The following is an 18389-nucleotide window of genomic DNA, read 5'->3' on the forward strand; positions in this document are numbered from 1 at the left end:
AGGTTAGTAATCCCTGAGAGAGACTTTCTCTGTAATAGGCGAACTTTTGGAAACTTGATGGCAAGATATGAACTGCGATTTGGCTGCACAAATACTGCAGATGCTGCTAGCAAATTGATTTATGCGTGAGAATTTATATAAATTTCGCCCAAGTCCCTCGGAACGTCATGTATATTGCACAATCGATGGAAATTCCATCAGGATCAGAGTATCCTACGTGTACCAGGAGGTGTTACTGTCGCTTTAATACTCTATCCGCTTGCAATTGGCGGAAAGATTGGAACATTCCTGCATGTTGAACGGCAGCGTTGTGCCGCGATTGGCTGCTCTGAACGCAGCAGGACACTTCCTGGAATGTCAGCAACCCACAAACGTTCTGCCAGGTCTCCTCACCGGAGAAGTGGTGCTGGTGGGTGGGGGCTATCTTTTATCACGCAAGTGAGTAATAGAATTGTTGGCCAAGGGGATGTGGGCTTTCACTCGTCTCTGGTGTGTTGTGCCTCGAAAGAAAGGGCTGCATGAATGCTGTAGGATAGGCAGGATCCATGTTCCTTAGGAGAAAGGATGCATACCAGCGCATTTACTAAGTTGCTTCATTGTACTTTTGAAGCTCTGTCTCCCTTTTTTCTTTCTGTTCTAAGAGCATGGTGGAGGCATTTCCTTTAGCATTAGCAAAACAACCTTTGCTTCACCCAAAAGGGAAGTGTGCACCACCAAATCTTTGCCAGAGGTACACTTTGCACTGGTGTGAATGGTGGTGGAAGACTGTATAAAAACAAGAAAAGATGTCTTTTTTTCTTACAGAGGCATGTAACCAGCACTGCAGTTTGAGCAAGGATGCTTTGCCTGTTCTTTTTAAGCCAGCTTTATACTAGTGATAAAGAGAGACTTCGGATACTGTGCTGAAAAAAAGGTAATTGTTGATAGAATATTAAATGGCTTAAATGTATATTGAATAATCTGTTTAAACTGGACGTACTCACCACTACAGCTGGTTTTTGAATTAACATTAAGACCAAGACCAGGGGTAGTCAAACTGTGGCCCTCCAGATGTCCATGAACTACAATTCCCATGAGCCCCTGCCATCCTCCATGGCCATCTGGAGGGCCGCAGTTTGACTACCCCTGACCAATACCATAGTTCTGTTAATAACCGTAATACTGAGCTGTGGTTGGGTTTTTAATGTGATAAAACTTAAGGGTGGGAAGATAGCTTTTTTCGCTGCATTATATTTTAATGCGGTTATAATAATTGTTTGGGGTTTTATTCTGTAACCCGCTGCAAGACAGTTTGCCAATAGTGATGGGTAACATCCAATTTAATAATAATAACAACTATAATCAATATTTCATTCATAATTTGAATCGCTGGGCAGTAGTACAAATAAGTGTCCACTTATTCAGTGAATAGTTTGATACATGCTTGTCTAGTCAGTGTTCATGTAGAAACAGTGCTAGGAAAAGATTCTGATTTTGTACATCCTATGATTTTAATCAGTTGGGGATTTTATCATACTGATGCCTATGTCTTGCTTTTGGGGAGGGGTTAGATTAATTTTGGGATGCTGGAGTGAGCTTCTCTTTTTTCACAGACTAAAGATAATTTTAAGAATCTATTGCAGATATCTCTGTTCTTTTGCTTTAAAATATTGAGGTATCTTTTGGTTACCCAAATAACTGGAATAGGGTTTTACAGATAAACTTCAGACAAGAGGAGTGGAAATGGTTATTGAATATTGCTTTGCCTACACTTATGTCCTCAAGATTGAGGGACAATTTGTTTCAGTGACATCTTGCCGCACATAGGCTGGCTATTATATGTAGGAATTTACAGTATTGTGATTGGAGATGTTGATAATTTGGTACTAGTTTTGTATCTTTTGGAGCTGTGCAAAAATACAGCATTTGGGGGATTTTAGATCCATTAATGATATATGTTAAATATTTACCATGATCCACCTTATGATTGCACTCGAAAGCTCACGCCTTGAATAAATCTTTGTTGGTCTTAAAGATGCTACTGGACTCTGATTTTATTATATTATTTTGGTTATATTAAACATTATGTTGTTTGTCATATTTGGAATCTGCCTTAATCCTTCTTGTCGGTACTAAAATAATTTTGTTAATAGATGGAAACAATAGGCCCTCCAGCTCCAAAAATTCTGGTTGAATTCTGTTTGGGAAAATGTATTGCACATTAAATTAATGCCAAAAGATGCTAAGAAGCCCTTCTATTATTTCAAATTATGGGATGTTGAGCTATTAAGTTCTGGAAAGATGAAGCTACAGAGGGAATGTTTCTTTATGTTTTCTATGAGCTACTCTGAACAATCTCTGTGGGTATTTATATTTTGAGGAATTACAGAAACAATTATTACAAATAATTGTTTACTAATTAAATTTCAGGAATAGCTGTGAGATGTTTTTGTTTATTATATTAGCACTATATTAGTCTTTTTAATATCTATATAGCCTAGCTATTCAAGAGATGTCATTTATATTATAATAATTTATATGAGCTGGCAAATTTTATTTCTACTCTGCTTGCCTCATGGATTTATGAATGAGGAAATTGAAGGGCCATGTTAATCAGAACTTAGGCTCTTTGACTTATTTATTGTCTTATTTATATACAAAGTAGGTACACTTAAAGCTCAGCATCACTTCTGAAAATATGCTATGATCCAATGTAAACTTTGCAACTGAAGAAATTTCTCCTCAGTGAAAATGGGAGTATAAATTACACTATGTTGATAAGGTAATGTGATACAAGTTACATATGATAGGTATTAACTGTTTTACTATTGGGGGCCAAGAACTGGATGACAGAGGACCATTTAGTAAGTAGAATATGTAAAAAATGAAGACCATGAAATAGTCTTTTCCCTAGAGGAATGCACAAAATAAAGTTAAACAGTGAGGTTACAATAACAAGATTTTATTATGTTCTGCAATATTCATGCTGTTTTGCTGGCTGGTTTTAAAAATGTTTTACAAAAAAAAACAATTTACTCAGATATCAGAAATCAACAGGCATTGAACATGACGACGGCAGATACCTTGGTGAAGGATATTAAACCAGGCTTGAAAAACTTAAACCTTATATTCATTGTACTGGAGACAGGTGAGTGATTTTGTTTTAGCTTGTTATGGTTAGTTTGAGTTTAAAAATCTTAGCAGAATAGCAGGGAAGCCAGTTAATTTCTGTGCAGATTTCCAGTATATTTTATTGGTAAATAGTACCCTCTGTGTATGAGATTTGGGTTGGGATTACAGTATGGAGAGGAAGTTTCTTATTTATTTAAAATACATGACACTTTTCTCCTGCATTACAAGCCTGAAAGTTGCTTACAAATTTTAAAATCACAGAATAATTGCTCAGAAGCCAAATACATTGAGAAATCAACTACTCACTCCTTTGTTATTGTAAAATTAAAATTGGTACCCAGGCCCTTCTTTATATCCCTTTGATCTCAACAGCTTCGTATGGCAATTGCAAAAAAAGCTCTAGAACCAGCCATGGGGGGCAATACTACACCCCTACCTAAAAAAGAAAATGCTTATTAAGCCAAGGATTAATACAGCAGCTGGATGGGAGCACATCTTAGACCTAGCCATGTTGCCACTTTCAGAAGTGGTGGCAATTTAATACCCTGGGGAGGTAGATAACACTAATTTGACCCCTAGCAGCTAGTCCAGTCATCACTTCTAGGCTATAGGTGCTAGAGATTAAGAGGTCTAGAGCCAATGATAAGTCTTGGTGCAGATTTTCCTCTGTCCTAAAGTGTGGTAACTAGAATTGTGAACTGGGAAGTGGGAATTTACAAAGTAAGTCAGTGAACATCTCCCATCCAAATCCCAGGTAGCAGGTCTTTATACCATTTCTAGACAGATGATGGAGTTAAAGCCCTTCAGATGGAATAAGTCAGCAATCTACAGGACAACATAGTCATCAGTTTGTGCCTTTTTCTCAGACCTCAAATGGCATCTTGGAGTAATTATTTTTTCCCAGTAGGGGAAATAGATAGGCAGGTGGTATGTTTCCTCCTTCGAGGCAAAGGGAGCCATTGGGACGAGAAAATTATATTTGGACGATAGAGTTAATACTTGTGGGCCTAATCCAAGTAGGGATGACTTCCCACATGTATTGCTATTTAGAAATGTTGGATGTGTTCAAGGACATTCTATTAAGTTTGTCCTTTTTGCACAGCTGGCTAGTGTGATGTGATGTTATTTTTCTTAGATAAAGATGGCTGTGTATAGACTTTCTTCTGTTTACAGTTAAAATGGTGAGGATATTGTATGAGTACTTATGGGATGTCTGTAATAGGTACCTACTGATAAGACACTGTAAATTGGGTAAGCTGACTAGTGTCCCATCATGCTAAGTGTATAGGCGTACACAGAGTTCAGTTTTCAGCATAGAAGGAGAGTCTGTGGATTCAGAAAAAGGTTATCCTATCCTGACCATTGGGTATTTCCAGTTAATGCTTATGTCACAATATTTTAGCTCCATTTATTAGTGAACATTGCATTTCAATATATGAAAGTGCCTTGTCCTGAATTATTGTATATATACTAGGGGCAAAGCCCGTTGTATCCAAGAATACAACGGGCGCTAGAGCTTGGCAGTGGGAAGAGGAAGGGGAGGAGTTGTCCAGTCTGTAAGGGCATGGGGTTGAATGTGTGTGTTGTGTGGGAGGTTGTGGTGGCAAATGAAGGCATGGGTGTGGAGATATGGGTGTCAAGAACCTGTGTTTTGGAATGTTCGTTGAGTGTGCGAGAGGACTGACCTTTGGGAATTGTGGCATAGCAGTTACAGATGAGCTTTCCAGAGCCATGTCTTCAGATATGTGAAGGGAAAATCAGACTGGAGACTCTTCTTAGGGGAATACATAGAATCCAATTCCTCCCATTTCCCTTCTTGTGTGAATTAGGCCACAGACACCGAAATGCCCCTCTGCCATAATACACATGGGGTAGTCACAGTACACAAGTGTCCACCCGGTTCCTTCTTCTCCATTTTTTCACTGTTGATAAAATGTTATGTGCCCACATGCTTCTTTCATGGTTGCTCCTTAGAAGAAGAACGGATTTTTATACCCTGTTGTTTACTACCCAAAGTAGTCTCAAAGCAGTTTACAAATACCTTTTCTGTTTGTCTCCCCACAATAGTCAACCTGTGAGTTATCTGGGGCTGTGAGAGGTCTGAGAGAACTGGGAATGGGCTGTAGTGACCCAGCAGGCCTCAGGTGTCTCAAAGCATTTTCCTATCGTCTTCCCTTCCTCCCCCCATAGCAGACTCCCCATGAGGTGGGGTAGAGAGCCTCACATGGAAGCTGGCAACCCTAAAAGGAAGACTCTCTGTGCACAGTAGTCTTGACCTTAGTAAGGTTTTTTACACTGGTTTTTTATTTGCCAGGCCAAGGTTGAAAAAAAGTCATTTTAGTTCCCATGTCTGTCCAGCCATTTACTTGTTCACAATTTACAGTTTCAGGCTGTAAATATTTATTTAGATCTTCCTGCACTTCCCAGACTCACAGGACTGATACTGGTCTGCCTTTCTGCGCCCCAGAATACAAACAGTTGCTGGTAAGGGCTGGCCATAGCCCATAGCCCAGGAGGGATACACCTGCACCAATCCCTCTCAACTGCAGGCAAAAATGGCTCCTTTGAAGGCTGGACTCTGAGGCATTGTACGATTTTGAAGTCCTACCTCCAAACCTCCAGGAATATTTCCAACCCAGGGGTAGCCAACCTTCAGGTGGGGCCTGGAGAGCTCCTGGAATTACAGCTCACCTGCAGAATATTAAGATCAGCTCCCCAGGCAGAAAGGGCTACTTTGGACAGGGTTGTGGTAGAGAAGAAACATTTAAGGCCTCCCACACAAGTTGTTGAATGGAAAGATTTGAGGCCTAGTGCACAGGGTTGTTGTGCAGATGAAACAGGAGAAAAAAAACAGTTTAATCTGCAGAATAACGCTGTGCAGTCGCCTCAAATCTGCAGAGAGTTTCAAAGAAGAAAGACACATGGCTTGGCTGTGTCTAACCCCCTGCCAGAGCAGTATTTTAAGGGAGAAGGGGCTTTTCTGTGGCCTCCCTGTCAGCCAACTGTTTGGCAGAAGGGGAAAGTTCCCCACCCTCAAAAGGAATGCCCTCAGGCTCCCCTGCATTGCTTTTGGAAATGCCTCCCTCCCCTCAGTCAGGGCCTGTCAGAGGCTCCTTCGTAGCAGGCCTGAAGGGAGGGGGAGGGAGGGAGAGCACTCTCCAGCCTCCTGCCAACTCTTGTCAGGGTTCTGAGGCAATTTGCAGTTGGACATGACAGTTAGTAGCCTTGGGGTGAAAAGGGCTGGAACAGCCTGTCCAAGTCTCTGTTCTCATCCCCCTTGGCAGCCCTACTGACCTCCTCTCCCTGCGGTGGTCAGGGGCAGACTGGTAGCGATGTCTCCAGATTGCCTTTGGGTGGATGGGCCCTGTCAGAACATCGGCTTTGCACCCACCCGACTGGCTGGAACTCTGGTCTGTCCCGGAGAGGAGCCAATCGGAAGGCGCTTTGTGCCTTCCGATTGGCCCGTCCGCTTGTCAGTCTGGGGCCAAGGGGCCAATCCGGGAGTTTTGATCACATACTCAACCCACCCCAACCCTCCTTACTGTTTTATTAAGAGGGACAGATTGGCAGCTCTGATTGGCAGCGGCTCTCCCAGGTCCCAGTCAGATTACTTTTGCATCACCCTTTTATTTATTTAGATTTCTATACCGCCCCTCCCTACAGCTGTGGGCGATTTACATAAAACACTGTAGAACATTTACATAGAACAATATCAATATAACAGATAAGAATATCATACCAACTAGAACAGCATTCAACAACAATAACATTGACAATCCCTAGGTTGGTTCAACCTCTGGATCTTTTTGGTTATAAAGCAGATGTTCTATCATTAAGCCACAGCCAGTCCACTCCTAACTTCTCTACCTGTTACTCTTTTGTACTGAGTGTTATTGTGTAGCAATACAGTTTAACAGCACATTTTCGTCTCCATTTTCTGTTTATTTCTGGAACAAAGTACAATGATAATGCTTCTAACAGGTTCCATGGGCCTGGGGCTGGGATAGAACTCTGGTTGTTTCGGCATAAAAACAGCAATATCCTCTTAATTACATGAGATTATGGTAACTGCTTCACTACCAGGTCGGGTAACCAAGACGAAGGATGGCCATGAAGTCCGGACATGTAAAGTAGCAGACAAAACTGGCAGCATAAACATCTCGGTATGGGACGACGTTGGCAACCTCATTCAGCCAGGAGACATCATCCGACTCACCAAAGGGTATTGAACATTTTTCCAGTTGGAGTGAGGTGGATGGGGAATGGGAATGATATATTTGGGTTAGCTGAAAGACTGTTTGAAACCGCAAGGCATTTTTTCCATACTTTTAGAGATGCTAACCCTATTTACAATTTCTTGGAGGCAACTTCTGTTGAACACAGTGGGACTTATTTATGGTTAGGACTGGGCTGAAATGGTGGACTTCTGCCCATCTTTCCCATCCATCTCTGTGTATGCATGTGAAGGAGAGGAGGGAGAAGGAGGGGAAAGGGATGTTTTTTTCCCCCAGCTGCCAAAACTCAGCTGGGAACTGCTTTTCCAAATATGAGTTTCTCCTCTATGGGTCACTGCAGATGTAATGTGGGTTAGCCTTTGAGCGTGGCTTTTAGAACCACTTGATAGCACACTCCCACCTCCCAGATTTTTCTCCTTGTATACAGATTCTGCCCACTAATCCTAAAGATGGCTCTATTGTCACAGATGTTAATGCTAATCAAGACTCGCTCTTCAGCCATGGATTGCAAAACCTGAATGATGGCTTGGCAACTGGCCCAATACAATGATCATTATGGTTTATTTCAGTAGAGGAAGTCCTTCTGAAGGGAAAATGGCTTGCAGGGAGGAGGGGAGGGAGGAAGCATGGCATTCTGCAGTTTATTTCACTCACTTAACAAAGAAAGCTGAGTCTCAGATGTACATGGAACCTTGTTTTTTTTTTCCTAATGAACACAATTTCCTAATGGGCATAATTCACCATAGACACACCAGCAGTCATGGTACATATTGGCCATTTGATTGGTGTATTTATGGAAGGAAGAAACTCAGCCACCTTTCTTCTATTTTGAAATACTTCTGCTACAAAATACTTGCATTTTCCGGCACAGAGAGCGAGCTCAGGAAAAGATCATGGTTGAAGTTGCATTCAGGTTCAAGTGATCTTTTAACTAGCTTTGCTGCATTCTAATTTATTTCTATTAGGGCTTTAAAAATAGAGAACCATTGTGGTACTATGTATAATCCATACACTTTCCTTCATAGCTCCTAAACCATCATAATTTTAAAGTATTATGTCAATATAGTTAGCCCATACAGAGTTGTTTGAGTCAGATCCCATTAATTTCAATAGGTATAGGAAGAAGTCTTGTACAGTTAGCTAATTTGTCCTTGAACAATGTTTTTTTTTAATAGCAGCTACATTTCTTCCCAGTTTTTCTAGCTCTAGTTCTCTGACTAGGATCATCTGGTTGAATGAGAGATGTTGTTTGGCAAGCTGGAAATTGTGAACAGAACATTAGCATTCAGGGCAGGATCAAGCCTGCCGCTTGGGAATGGATAGTTATCAGCGCTAGCATATTTCATTCCTTGTGCACCATCTGTAGCACATTCATGTGAAGGCTTTTGAAAAGACCCTCTGTGACCTTTTCAGTCCCTTCTCTGATTCCATGCCACAAGATTGAAGCGACAGCACAAAACCTGGCAGTCTGGGCAGTCTTCATCCCTTCTAATCACCAGATGCTAAGAACCAACACTGATTGCCTTCATGTCCTGAAGATCAGCTTCTCAGAGATTTCTGCTGGGCCACTGGCAGAAACAGAATGTTGGGCAAGATGGATTTTTGGTCTGATCCATTACAGCTGTTTTGAATATTCTTCTGGGTGACAGCCTTGGAACAGCCAAAGCCTAGGGCAGAATGGCTTTAGCACAAAACAAGGAACTCACAGGGAAAGGGCATGGAACTCATGGGGGGGGGGGGAAGCCAGCCATGTGTGCTATAGAGCTAGTGGTGCATATGGGATGTATTCCCACTTCTCTTTGCTTTCTCTTCACGTGCTCGGACAAGTACATTATTACATATGTAGTGTTTCAGAATTCAGAAGTGCATTAAAGACATTTTTGTTGTTGTTAGGTGTGAAGTCGTGTCCAACCCATCGAGACCCCATGGACAATGATCCTCCAAGCTTTCCTGTCCTCTACCATTCCCCGGAGTCCATTTAAGTTTGCACCTACTGCTTCAGTGACTCCATCCATTCACCTCATTCTCTGTCCTCCCCTTCTTCTTTTGCCCTCAATTGCTCCCAGCATTAGGCTCTTCTCCAGGGAGTCTTTCCTTCTCATGAGGTGGCCAAAGTATTTGAGTTTCATCTTCAGGATCTGACCTTCTAAGAAGCAGTCCGGGCTGATCTCCTCTAGGACTGACCGGTTTGTTCACCTTGCAGTCCAAGGGACTCGCAAGAGTCTTCTCCAGCGTTCAAAAGTCTGAATTCAAAACCAGAGTTCAAAAGCCTCAATTCTTTGACGCTCGGCCTTCCTTATGGTCCAACTTTCACAGCCATACATTGCAACTGGGAAGACCATAGCCTTGACTAGATGCACTTTTGTTGGCAGGGTGATGTCTCTGCTTTTTAGGATGCTGTCTAGATTTGCTATAGCTTTCCTCCCCAGGAGCAAGCGTCTTTTCATTTCTTTGCTGCAGTCCCCATCTGCAGTGATCTTGGAGCCCAGGAAAATACAATCTGTCACTACCTCCATTTCTTCCACATCTATTTGCCAGGAATTGAGAGGGCCGGATGCCATGATCTTTGTTTTCTTGATGTTGAGTTTCAAGCCAACTTTTGCACTCTCCTCCTTCACCCGCATCAAGAGGCTCTTTAGTTCCTCTTCACTTTCTGCCATTAGAGTGGTATAATCTGTGTATCTGAGGTTGTTGATATTTCTCCCTGCAATCTTGATCCCAATTTGTGACTCTTCTAACCCCGCTTTTCTCATGATGTACTCCGCATACAAGTTAAATAGGCAAGGTGACAATATACAGCCTTGCCAAACTCCTTTCTCAATTTTGAACCAATCAGTGATTCCATGCCCGGTTCTCACTGTTGCTTCTTGACCTGCATATAGGTTTCTCAAGAGACAAATAAGATGCTCTGGTATTCCCATCTCTTTAAGAACTTGCCACAATTTGTTGTGCTCCATACAATCAAAGGCTTTAGCATAGTCAATGAAGCAGAAGTAGATGGTTTTTTTTTTAACTCCCTAGCTTTCTCCATGATCCAGCGTATGTTGGCAATTTGATCTCTAGTTCCTCTGCCTCTTCGAAATCCTGCCTGTACTTCTGGAAGTTCTCGGTCCACATATTGCTGGAGCCTAGCTTGTAGGATGTTGAGCATAACTTTGCTAGCATGAGAAATGATTGCAATGGTGCGGTAGTTTGAACATTCTTTGGCATTGTCTTTCTTTGGGATTGGAATGTAAACTGACCTTTTCCAATCCTGTGGACATTGAGTTTTCCAAATTTGCTCCTCTCGGGTTAGGGGGTGGGGCCCAGCCACATGGCGATCTATTCCTCTTAGCAGGGAGTCTCCAATTACCAGTACACTCCTTTTTTTTTTTCTTCTTAACTCCATTTCCTTCTATCCCCGTGGCCTCTTCACTTTGTCTTAGACTTTGTTTTGGGACCTCTTCCCTTGTTGACTCTTGCACCTCTTATGCAACGGCCTGAAATCTATTCTGGAGCTCCAAAGGCCCCAAGAACCATCGCACTCTACACCGTTGAGTCTTTTTCAGAACTGTCTGCAGAGGCTCCGTAGTGAGGTCAATCTCCTTATCCTCTTCAGGACTGGTTGTATCCTCTTTATTCCGAGTTGCACAGCTGTGGTCTATGAACTCCTCCCCTTTCTTACTTTGGGTCAGAGTAATAATACTGTCTTCTAATCCCCTAATCCTTTCCTCCAAAAGTCTTACCAGTTTACACTTGAGGCAGATGTAGTCCATCTTGTCTTCTGGGAGGAAGGCAATCATGTCACACTCACTGCAGATGATGGGATGAGTGTCCTGGAGATCCATTGTAAGTTCTAGGCAGTGCAAGTACTAGGGAAATATAATCTACTGATTCTAATTACTCGGCCAAGAACCCCAGGCTAAGAGCCACAGGCCAAGAGCCCAGGAGCAGCCCTTTTTAATCCTCCCAGCAATCACCTCACCCAGTCAGCACAGTAGCCTCACCTGGTCAGCAGCAACACTCCCCAGTAGCTCTCTTCACGTGCTCTCATTTGTTCCATCTGTCTCCAGGTCTTAGTGATGGAGCATGTTTGTTTGGTTTTATTTAAGACTGGCTTAAATTGATTACTAGATGCAAATGTTATCTTGTATGAAGTTTTATAGTTTTGAGCTGCCACAAGGGTGTTACCAGAGAGGGGCGGCCTAGAAATAAAAATATAATCATAATAATAATTGTGTGCAGCACTTTCCCTCCCTGCCATAGTAATCTAGAGGGGCAGTTTGACCATTTAGGTCATGGGGAAATTTCCCAGTGAGCCACTGACATAGAGGTCCTCTGGTAGCCAAAGCCCCAGCTACTCTGCCAATCTCTCAGGGGCCCCTTGGCTCTGATAATTGGCAGTAGTAATTGCAGGCAGTCGTGGATGAGTTAATGCCCATCGCTGGCACTGCTAAGCCGCTGTAATGCTCAAAGGGCTGCTAAGCTTGGCTTATTTCAGGGCCATTTCCTCTTCCCAGCCTGCTCTGGATAACCAAGCAAGCATTCTGAATACATATTCTGGTGTAGATAAGCATAATTTTAAGAATATTTCTCAGCTGAAGCCTTTACCTTTAACTATTTTATTATTGTGTTTTAAATAATCCAGAACACAGTGTTGCATTCATAATTGGCGGGGGGGGGGGGCTCTGGCAATGGGTCCCCTAACCTGAAAGATGTAGGTTGTGCAAATAGGAATCTCTCGCATGGAGCACTCTTGAAGTTCAGAGTGAAAACGGTAGAAGAGTGGACCCTTTGTGAGCCTTGAGGCCCTGGTAAATTAACAGTTTTGCCTTTCTCTAGACTAAAGCCAGCTATGATGAACTGGGCACCTGCTTGTTTCCCTGCAAGCATGTTGAGCCCATGTGAGAACAAGTCAAGTGTGTTTTAAGTCTTAACAATTTCAATGAGACTGAAAGCACACTTGTACCATATCACCCTAAGCAAATTTGCATGCTTCCTAAGCCTGTTGACTTCGGCACTCTTAGCCAGGTATAACAGCTTAGGCAGGCACTGTAAACTGTCCTCAGACTGCATGCATTATTCTGAAGGACTGCAGAAGCTCTATTAATTTAAATCAGGTGAGTTAGCAGAAGCTCAATTAATTTAAATCAGGTGAGTTAACATGTGTAGTCACCCATGCAATGCCACAAGGGCAACCAAAATCAGATATAAATATAATAATAAATAAATATACGCCATACTGGAGATCTTTTGTGCTGCTGACATTAACTAAAGGTTTTTCCTTATCCAGGTATGCATCAATTTTCAAAGGCTGCCTGACTTTATACACTGGACGTGGAGGAGATCTGCAGAAAGTTGGAGAGTAAGACCTATAGCTTATCCCAGGGTTGCTTTCAAGAGTTGGGTAGGTGGGCTTGGTTAGTTCAGATGCAAAGCCTAGCTTTGGCGAAGCAATAGTGATGTTACAGAGAATGTCGTCTACCCTGAAGTAGTGGAATGAGCTCCCCCAGACTTCCAGGGTAAAATATATCTGTGGTGTTTGTATGTAGTTTACATTGTGGTAAAATTTTCAGTTTAGTTGGTATTTGTTCTGAATCCTGAGAGATTGGTCTGGCTTCAGAACCATAAAGGTCCATAGCTACATAACAATGGTCCACAACCTGTACAGTGCTATGCTAAACAAAATTGACACCCCTGAATTTCAAATTCTGTAGTGCTCTTCTATTTTGTAGAATAGATACCGTACCTCAGAAGTGTTCCATTTGGATTACATATTGTGACTTTGCATTCTGAGGTAAATTGAGTATCACTCCCCCTTACAATTTAGTCCCAGAGTTCCCAAATTGCAATATGAAAAAATCCCACAGTACTATTTTCCTGCAGTTTTCCCCCCCACCTGTGCAAATGTGGGTGTCTAGTGCCTTGGGTGCTACTGGAGTTGGCTCTTGCCTTTAATCAAAGTGTAATAGAAATTTACCCTTAATAGAAATTCACTGGCAGAATTGTTGCTCCCCACCTCTGTCACTCACTTTCCTTTTTAGTAATGTACTGAATGGTTTTCGTCCATATCACTCTGACAGCATAGCCTAAATAAGTTTGCACAATGTCTCGTTATGATTCTGACACTTCTGAGCTTGTGTCTCCATAAACCAAATTTACAATAACCTGTAGTGAAAAGACTACAGTTAAACATTTTGCATCTACTGATGTCTGGCAAATCCAGGTCTAAAATGGATTTGAAACGTGGCATTTCTTGGCATTTCTCGGTACTATTATCACTGCCAGTAGTTAGCATGTGATGCCTGTACCTTGCTGCTAACATACTGCATGCTTTGCAAAAGAGGGAAAGGTGTGGTCAATGCATCTGCTGCTCCATTGACCACTTTCTCTCCCACCACAGATTTTGTATGGTTTATTCTGAAGTGCCAAATTTCAGTGAGCCAAACCCAGAGTATGTGGCCCAGCAGTCACAAAACAAAAATGTGAGTATAATGGGACAGCCTTAGTTGACGCTGACAAGCAAAGCAAGTATGGCTCAAATTGTGGGTGTATCTGATGTCTCCATGGGCTTTCCCACTCCTGGGGTGTTCTTTATTCCACCACAGGGTGCCCTTGTATCTTCTGTTGAAAACTAGGTATTCTTGAAAACTAGGGGCCTTTTCGCACGGGGATCTTTGTTGCAAATTGTTTGCGGAATGAAAAATCGCCATTTAAAATAGTGGAATTCGTCGTTATGCATACCTGCCTTTGTAGTGGAATCAGTTGCGTTTTTTAGCGTTTCCGACAGGCTTTCGGTCTCGGCAGAAATCACTAGAAAGGAAGCGCTATTGCCAAGCTCGTCCCGCCCCTGGCCGTCAAGCAGCCAATGGGCAGCCGTTAGCATGCTCCCAAACAGCCCCTTTCCCTTTAAGAAAGGTTTTTAAAAAAAAAAACAGACCCATAGCAACGAATCTAGGTAGATTCGTTGCTACGGAGAGACCCATCCAGCTGCCTAATGTGAGCTGTCATTTGATTGTATGATAGTTTGCACGCTGCCTCGAGTGATAAAAAAAAATTCCCCCCCCCCCTTCTCACGGGCCCGATTTTCGGCTGAATTTATGTGTAAAAAATAAAGGGACTTTATTTCAGCAAACGGGCTTTTAAGTGGTTTGTGCTTAGTGACTAAAGGTGAAGGACTGAAGCCAGGGAAGCCTCTAAACAGAAAGAGGCTCGCCGGTGCGTTTATCCCCGCTCGCTCGGAGAAAAAAAAATGGCGATCGCTTCGCCGGAAGTTTGGAGGAGAGAGCCAGGGGGAGGGACTTTGAAGAACCAGCAACAATGGTAACGCACAGGTCTTTAGCGCTACTGTTGCAGATTGGTTGCAGGAGTGTATCGCTATCCGGAGGGTGAATCCACTTTTCTGGATTCCCCTGAAAGCGCCACAACGAAGCGCTTTTTGCGGGTCGGTTTCAGGATTGTTGCAGATTGTCTACGACGTCGTGGGTTATGGCAAATTAGTAGCGTTTCCAATTAGCAACCATTGTGCTATTTTGAAGCCGTGCGAAATGGCCCTAGGTATTCTTGAAGTCCTAGCTTTCTTTCTGCTGACAGACCCCTGTGACAGACATTCCTTCATCTGATTCCTATTAACACCTGCTATTTGTTTATTTTGTTTTATTTATACTTGAGTTTGTTGATCACCATTCCCGACCAGCTGGCTTGAGGTGGGTTGCATCACAGTAAAATCACAGCTTAAAAACACAATACAGCCCTCCCAGCCCCCAACCCCCCTTCTTTCCCTTCCTGCAGCTCATTGGATAACACCTGCCACACTTCCCTCCACATGGTGAGGGAGGAGGGACCCAGTCAGTATCCTGGCCCCCAACCTCAACCAAAAGCCTGGTGAAAGAGGTCCGTTTTACAGGCTTTGCAGACCTGCGAGAGCTCCGACAGGGCCCTTAGCTCCTCTTTTCTCTCCCACGCTTATTTACACCTTGGAATATCCTGCCGATAGATTTACCAGAGCTCAGAATGAAAGCAAAAAGGAAGATTTGGGTACCAGGGCAACGCTTTAGAAACCAAACCTATAGATTTACCAGGTCCACAATTTAGGAAGGACATCTATTATTTTAAGTGCAGCACTGTACATAGAGTTTCACCGAGTGTGGCTTTTTCCATCATGGTACTATAGTGAGAAGAATCTGCACTGAATTTTTTTTCCTGTGCAGTTTTTTAAAAATGCAGGTGCCTTCTCTGGTTATGGATTTGGTTGCTCTGATGGTGCCAGAACCAGCCTATTTATAGTATCCATCCATCAGATTGGTTCCCATCATACTTTTGAAAGATTACCATCAAGATGGCTTCCATACTTCCAAGGAATGTGTAAATCAGAGCTTTTTATGAAGGGATCAGAACTGCAATATAATGGAACAATCCTAGAGGGTACTTTTATAAGGGACCAGGATTGTAGTCTGTTGCAATGTTTATTGTTTGTACTATCCTGCTACAAAGGCCACCCACTTTCCACATTAGTTATGGTACGGCACACCTTTGATGGTTTGGTTTGCATTGTTCCCGCATTGCTGCTGATCTTGCTGCTGACTGAATTGTTTCCTGTATTTTGTGATCCACCTAGAGTCTCAGGGAGCCAGATAGAACATTTGACAGAATATGTGAATAATCTTGATTGTTTTCCCCAGACGCAGAATGACAATTCAGCGCCTGCAGCCTCCCAAACCGTGCCAGGCCCCTCTTCCTCGGCAACAGCAGGTAGGCAGCATTCTTTAGCAGTGCTAAGACCTCTCAGGTGAGTGATGCGCCTCATGACTTATTTAGCCAAGAGCAGGTTAGGAAGATTTATTGTCTTGCTATATGCACCTACTGAATGTAGCAGTTATTACTGGGCCTTCTTCCCCTACACACATACTTATGACTGCATTTATTCATATGTATTGATGTATGTATATTGCCCCCACTATTCATGGTGTAGGAATTTATCATCTTCTCCCCAGGTCGCCCAGTTCACCCATGCTGGGACCAACAATGTGGGGTTGACTGTTTTTTATTGAGGAGCTGTATGGGGATTTTACACTATTTTATATTTTTATTCTACTTTTATTCTATTTTATGGGTTTCTGTAAATCCTTTCCTTTGTAGCTGCCCTGAGACTTTGTGAGGGGCAGGTTACAAATTGAAAAATTAATTAATTAGCCAGGCAGAATGTTTTTATTTTAGTCCTAACTACATCACTGAACCATTGCAACATTTTAAGCAAAAGACTCCATCCTCGCACGGTTTTTTTAAACTGGCATTTTCAAAGAATCTCATCAACAGAAATATATTTTTCTTTTGAACTTTCCACAGGTTTCTTCTCATTTCTCAAAAAACATTTGCTTGTTCCTCTCCCTTCAACTAATCTGACATCAGATGTTGATAATAAATTTTGAGTATTCCATATTCTACACAGTCAGCATTTATCTGAAATGCATTTCATCCAATTATTGCAGTTACTAACCAATTTAGAACTAAATCTATATATTTTTTAATGTATCCCAGAAAAAATGAATGGCTTAGCCCCCAGGGTTTTCTTTTATATTTGTTTTTAAGCCTCTGACAACCAGAATGGCAATGGATTGATCACTGCTAGCAGTTCCACACACGCTCCAAGTGTCCCCACCCATCCCACCAGTGGTCGCATCACCCGGAGTCAGCCCAACCACCAGAGCGGAGGGTCATTGGGGACTAGTTCCTCATCCAACCCAGTCAGCAATGGCAAAGAGACACGGCGAAGCAGCAAGAGATAATGGGTGAAGGACTAGAGGGCACCTCTTCTGCCATCTGCTTGGTATCTTTTTACCTCCTACAGACCTGACTCTCAGGCAGAGAGCTAGATACTGAGAAGAGACAGACACTTGGCTGGAGCACAAGCTATGAAACCAACTTTAAGTTTAACCTTGAAATGTACTTTTAATATGTGATGATGAGCACCAGGTGGGAAATATGGTCTTCAGTATATTTATACTTGTATTTCATGTAAAACTTGTACTCTTCAGAACTCCCCACACCTGTATATTACACATTCATTCTCTGCAGGAAGTTGGCATGATCACTTTTTCATCGTCTTTGATTTTTGTTGCACCATCCGTCTTCCCACATCACTTTCCTGCCCTAAGGGTATGTGCCCTTGAATTTAGCTCCATTTAGACTTCTGCAATCCTTAAAATCATTTATTGACATGGTAGTTTCATAGTGAGATTTGTGAAACTATCCTGGATTAAATTATTTTAAGGTTGTGAACAAAAAGCCAACTCTGTTTGAATTTCTATAAAGTGCTAAGCTCTCATAGAATCTCTTTTACATAGGAGGGTGTATAGCAAGTCACACACAAATGTATGCCACTTTTTAAAAGCCAAACTAATACTGACTATCTAGGTAGCCAGGAAGATCACTGCTGTTTTCCCCCACCCAAAAATATTTTTGATAGCTTGAAGCATCCTGTGGGTAGGCTTTCATAGTAATAATAATGTTAGATTAGAAATATGGCAACACTGGCAAGAGATTTTTAATTGTTCTGAAAAATTAACATTTTTACTGTTGTTTTTGTGCTATATGGCTAAATTAGATTGTATGTTTTTATTCCATACACTTCAGTATGGCTGGCATCAGAGTTGAGTGCAATCAGATGGTTACTTTTTCTCTGGGCCTAATGCCTAACAACCAGGGACCTGTGCTGCCATCTTTGGTCTTATTTGGTGCAAGGTACTCTGCGATGTTGTTTCTGACCTTTCCAAGCCTTATGTGAAGAATGCATTCTCCCCACACTCCCTGGAGAAATGGCAGGCGTCTTTGGATCATTCTTAGTTCTTGAGCTCTGGGCTCCTCGCTTGCCAGGCCTTCACTCCCACCTGAAAAAATGAAGGGGCGCCAAGGGCCTTTAGATAGTTAGAGGCCTGAAGGAACATGAGTTATGGCCTGCTTCGTAAATGGAATTGTTGTAAACGTTGAGAATAAAATGCGATTTGAAATGTTTGCCCAAGTTTTAACACAATTTCTTAAAAGTCAATAAAATGTTTTACATTTTTT

At 42.3% G+C, this 18389-nt stretch overlaps 1 protein-coding gene across 4 annotated transcripts; it reads left to right on the forward strand.

Moving 5' to 3' along the window:
- The first annotated feature begins 299 nt into the window (after positions 1-299).
- NABP2 (nucleic acid binding protein 2) lies at positions 300-18389 on the forward strand. Of its 4 annotated transcripts, none has more exons than XM_077328542.1 (8): positions 300-438; positions 805-913; positions 3020-3127; positions 7195-7333; positions 12619-12690; positions 13729-13810; positions 16007-16076; positions 16914-18389. In XM_077328542.1, the coding sequence occupies exons 3-8, from the start codon at positions 3046-3048 to the stop codon at positions 17108-17110; spliced, it is 642 nt and encodes a 213-aa protein (XP_077184657.1). In that variant the 5' UTR covers positions 300-438; positions 805-913; positions 3020-3045; the 3' UTR covers positions 17111-18389. The 4 variants fall into 4 exon arrangements, with proteins under 4 accessions (XP_077184657.1, XP_077184659.1, XP_077184660.1 ...); XM_077328544.1 differs by having other exon boundaries at positions 3037-3127; XM_077328545.1 differs by having other exon boundaries at positions 333-409; positions 3037-3127.

Source organism: Paroedura picta, chromosome 3 (assembly GCF_049243985.1).
Source record: "Paroedura picta isolate Pp20150507F chromosome 3, Ppicta_v3.0, whole genome shotgun sequence".
Lineage (NCBI taxonomy): Eukaryota > Metazoa > Chordata > Lepidosauria > Squamata > Gekkonidae > Paroedura > Paroedura picta.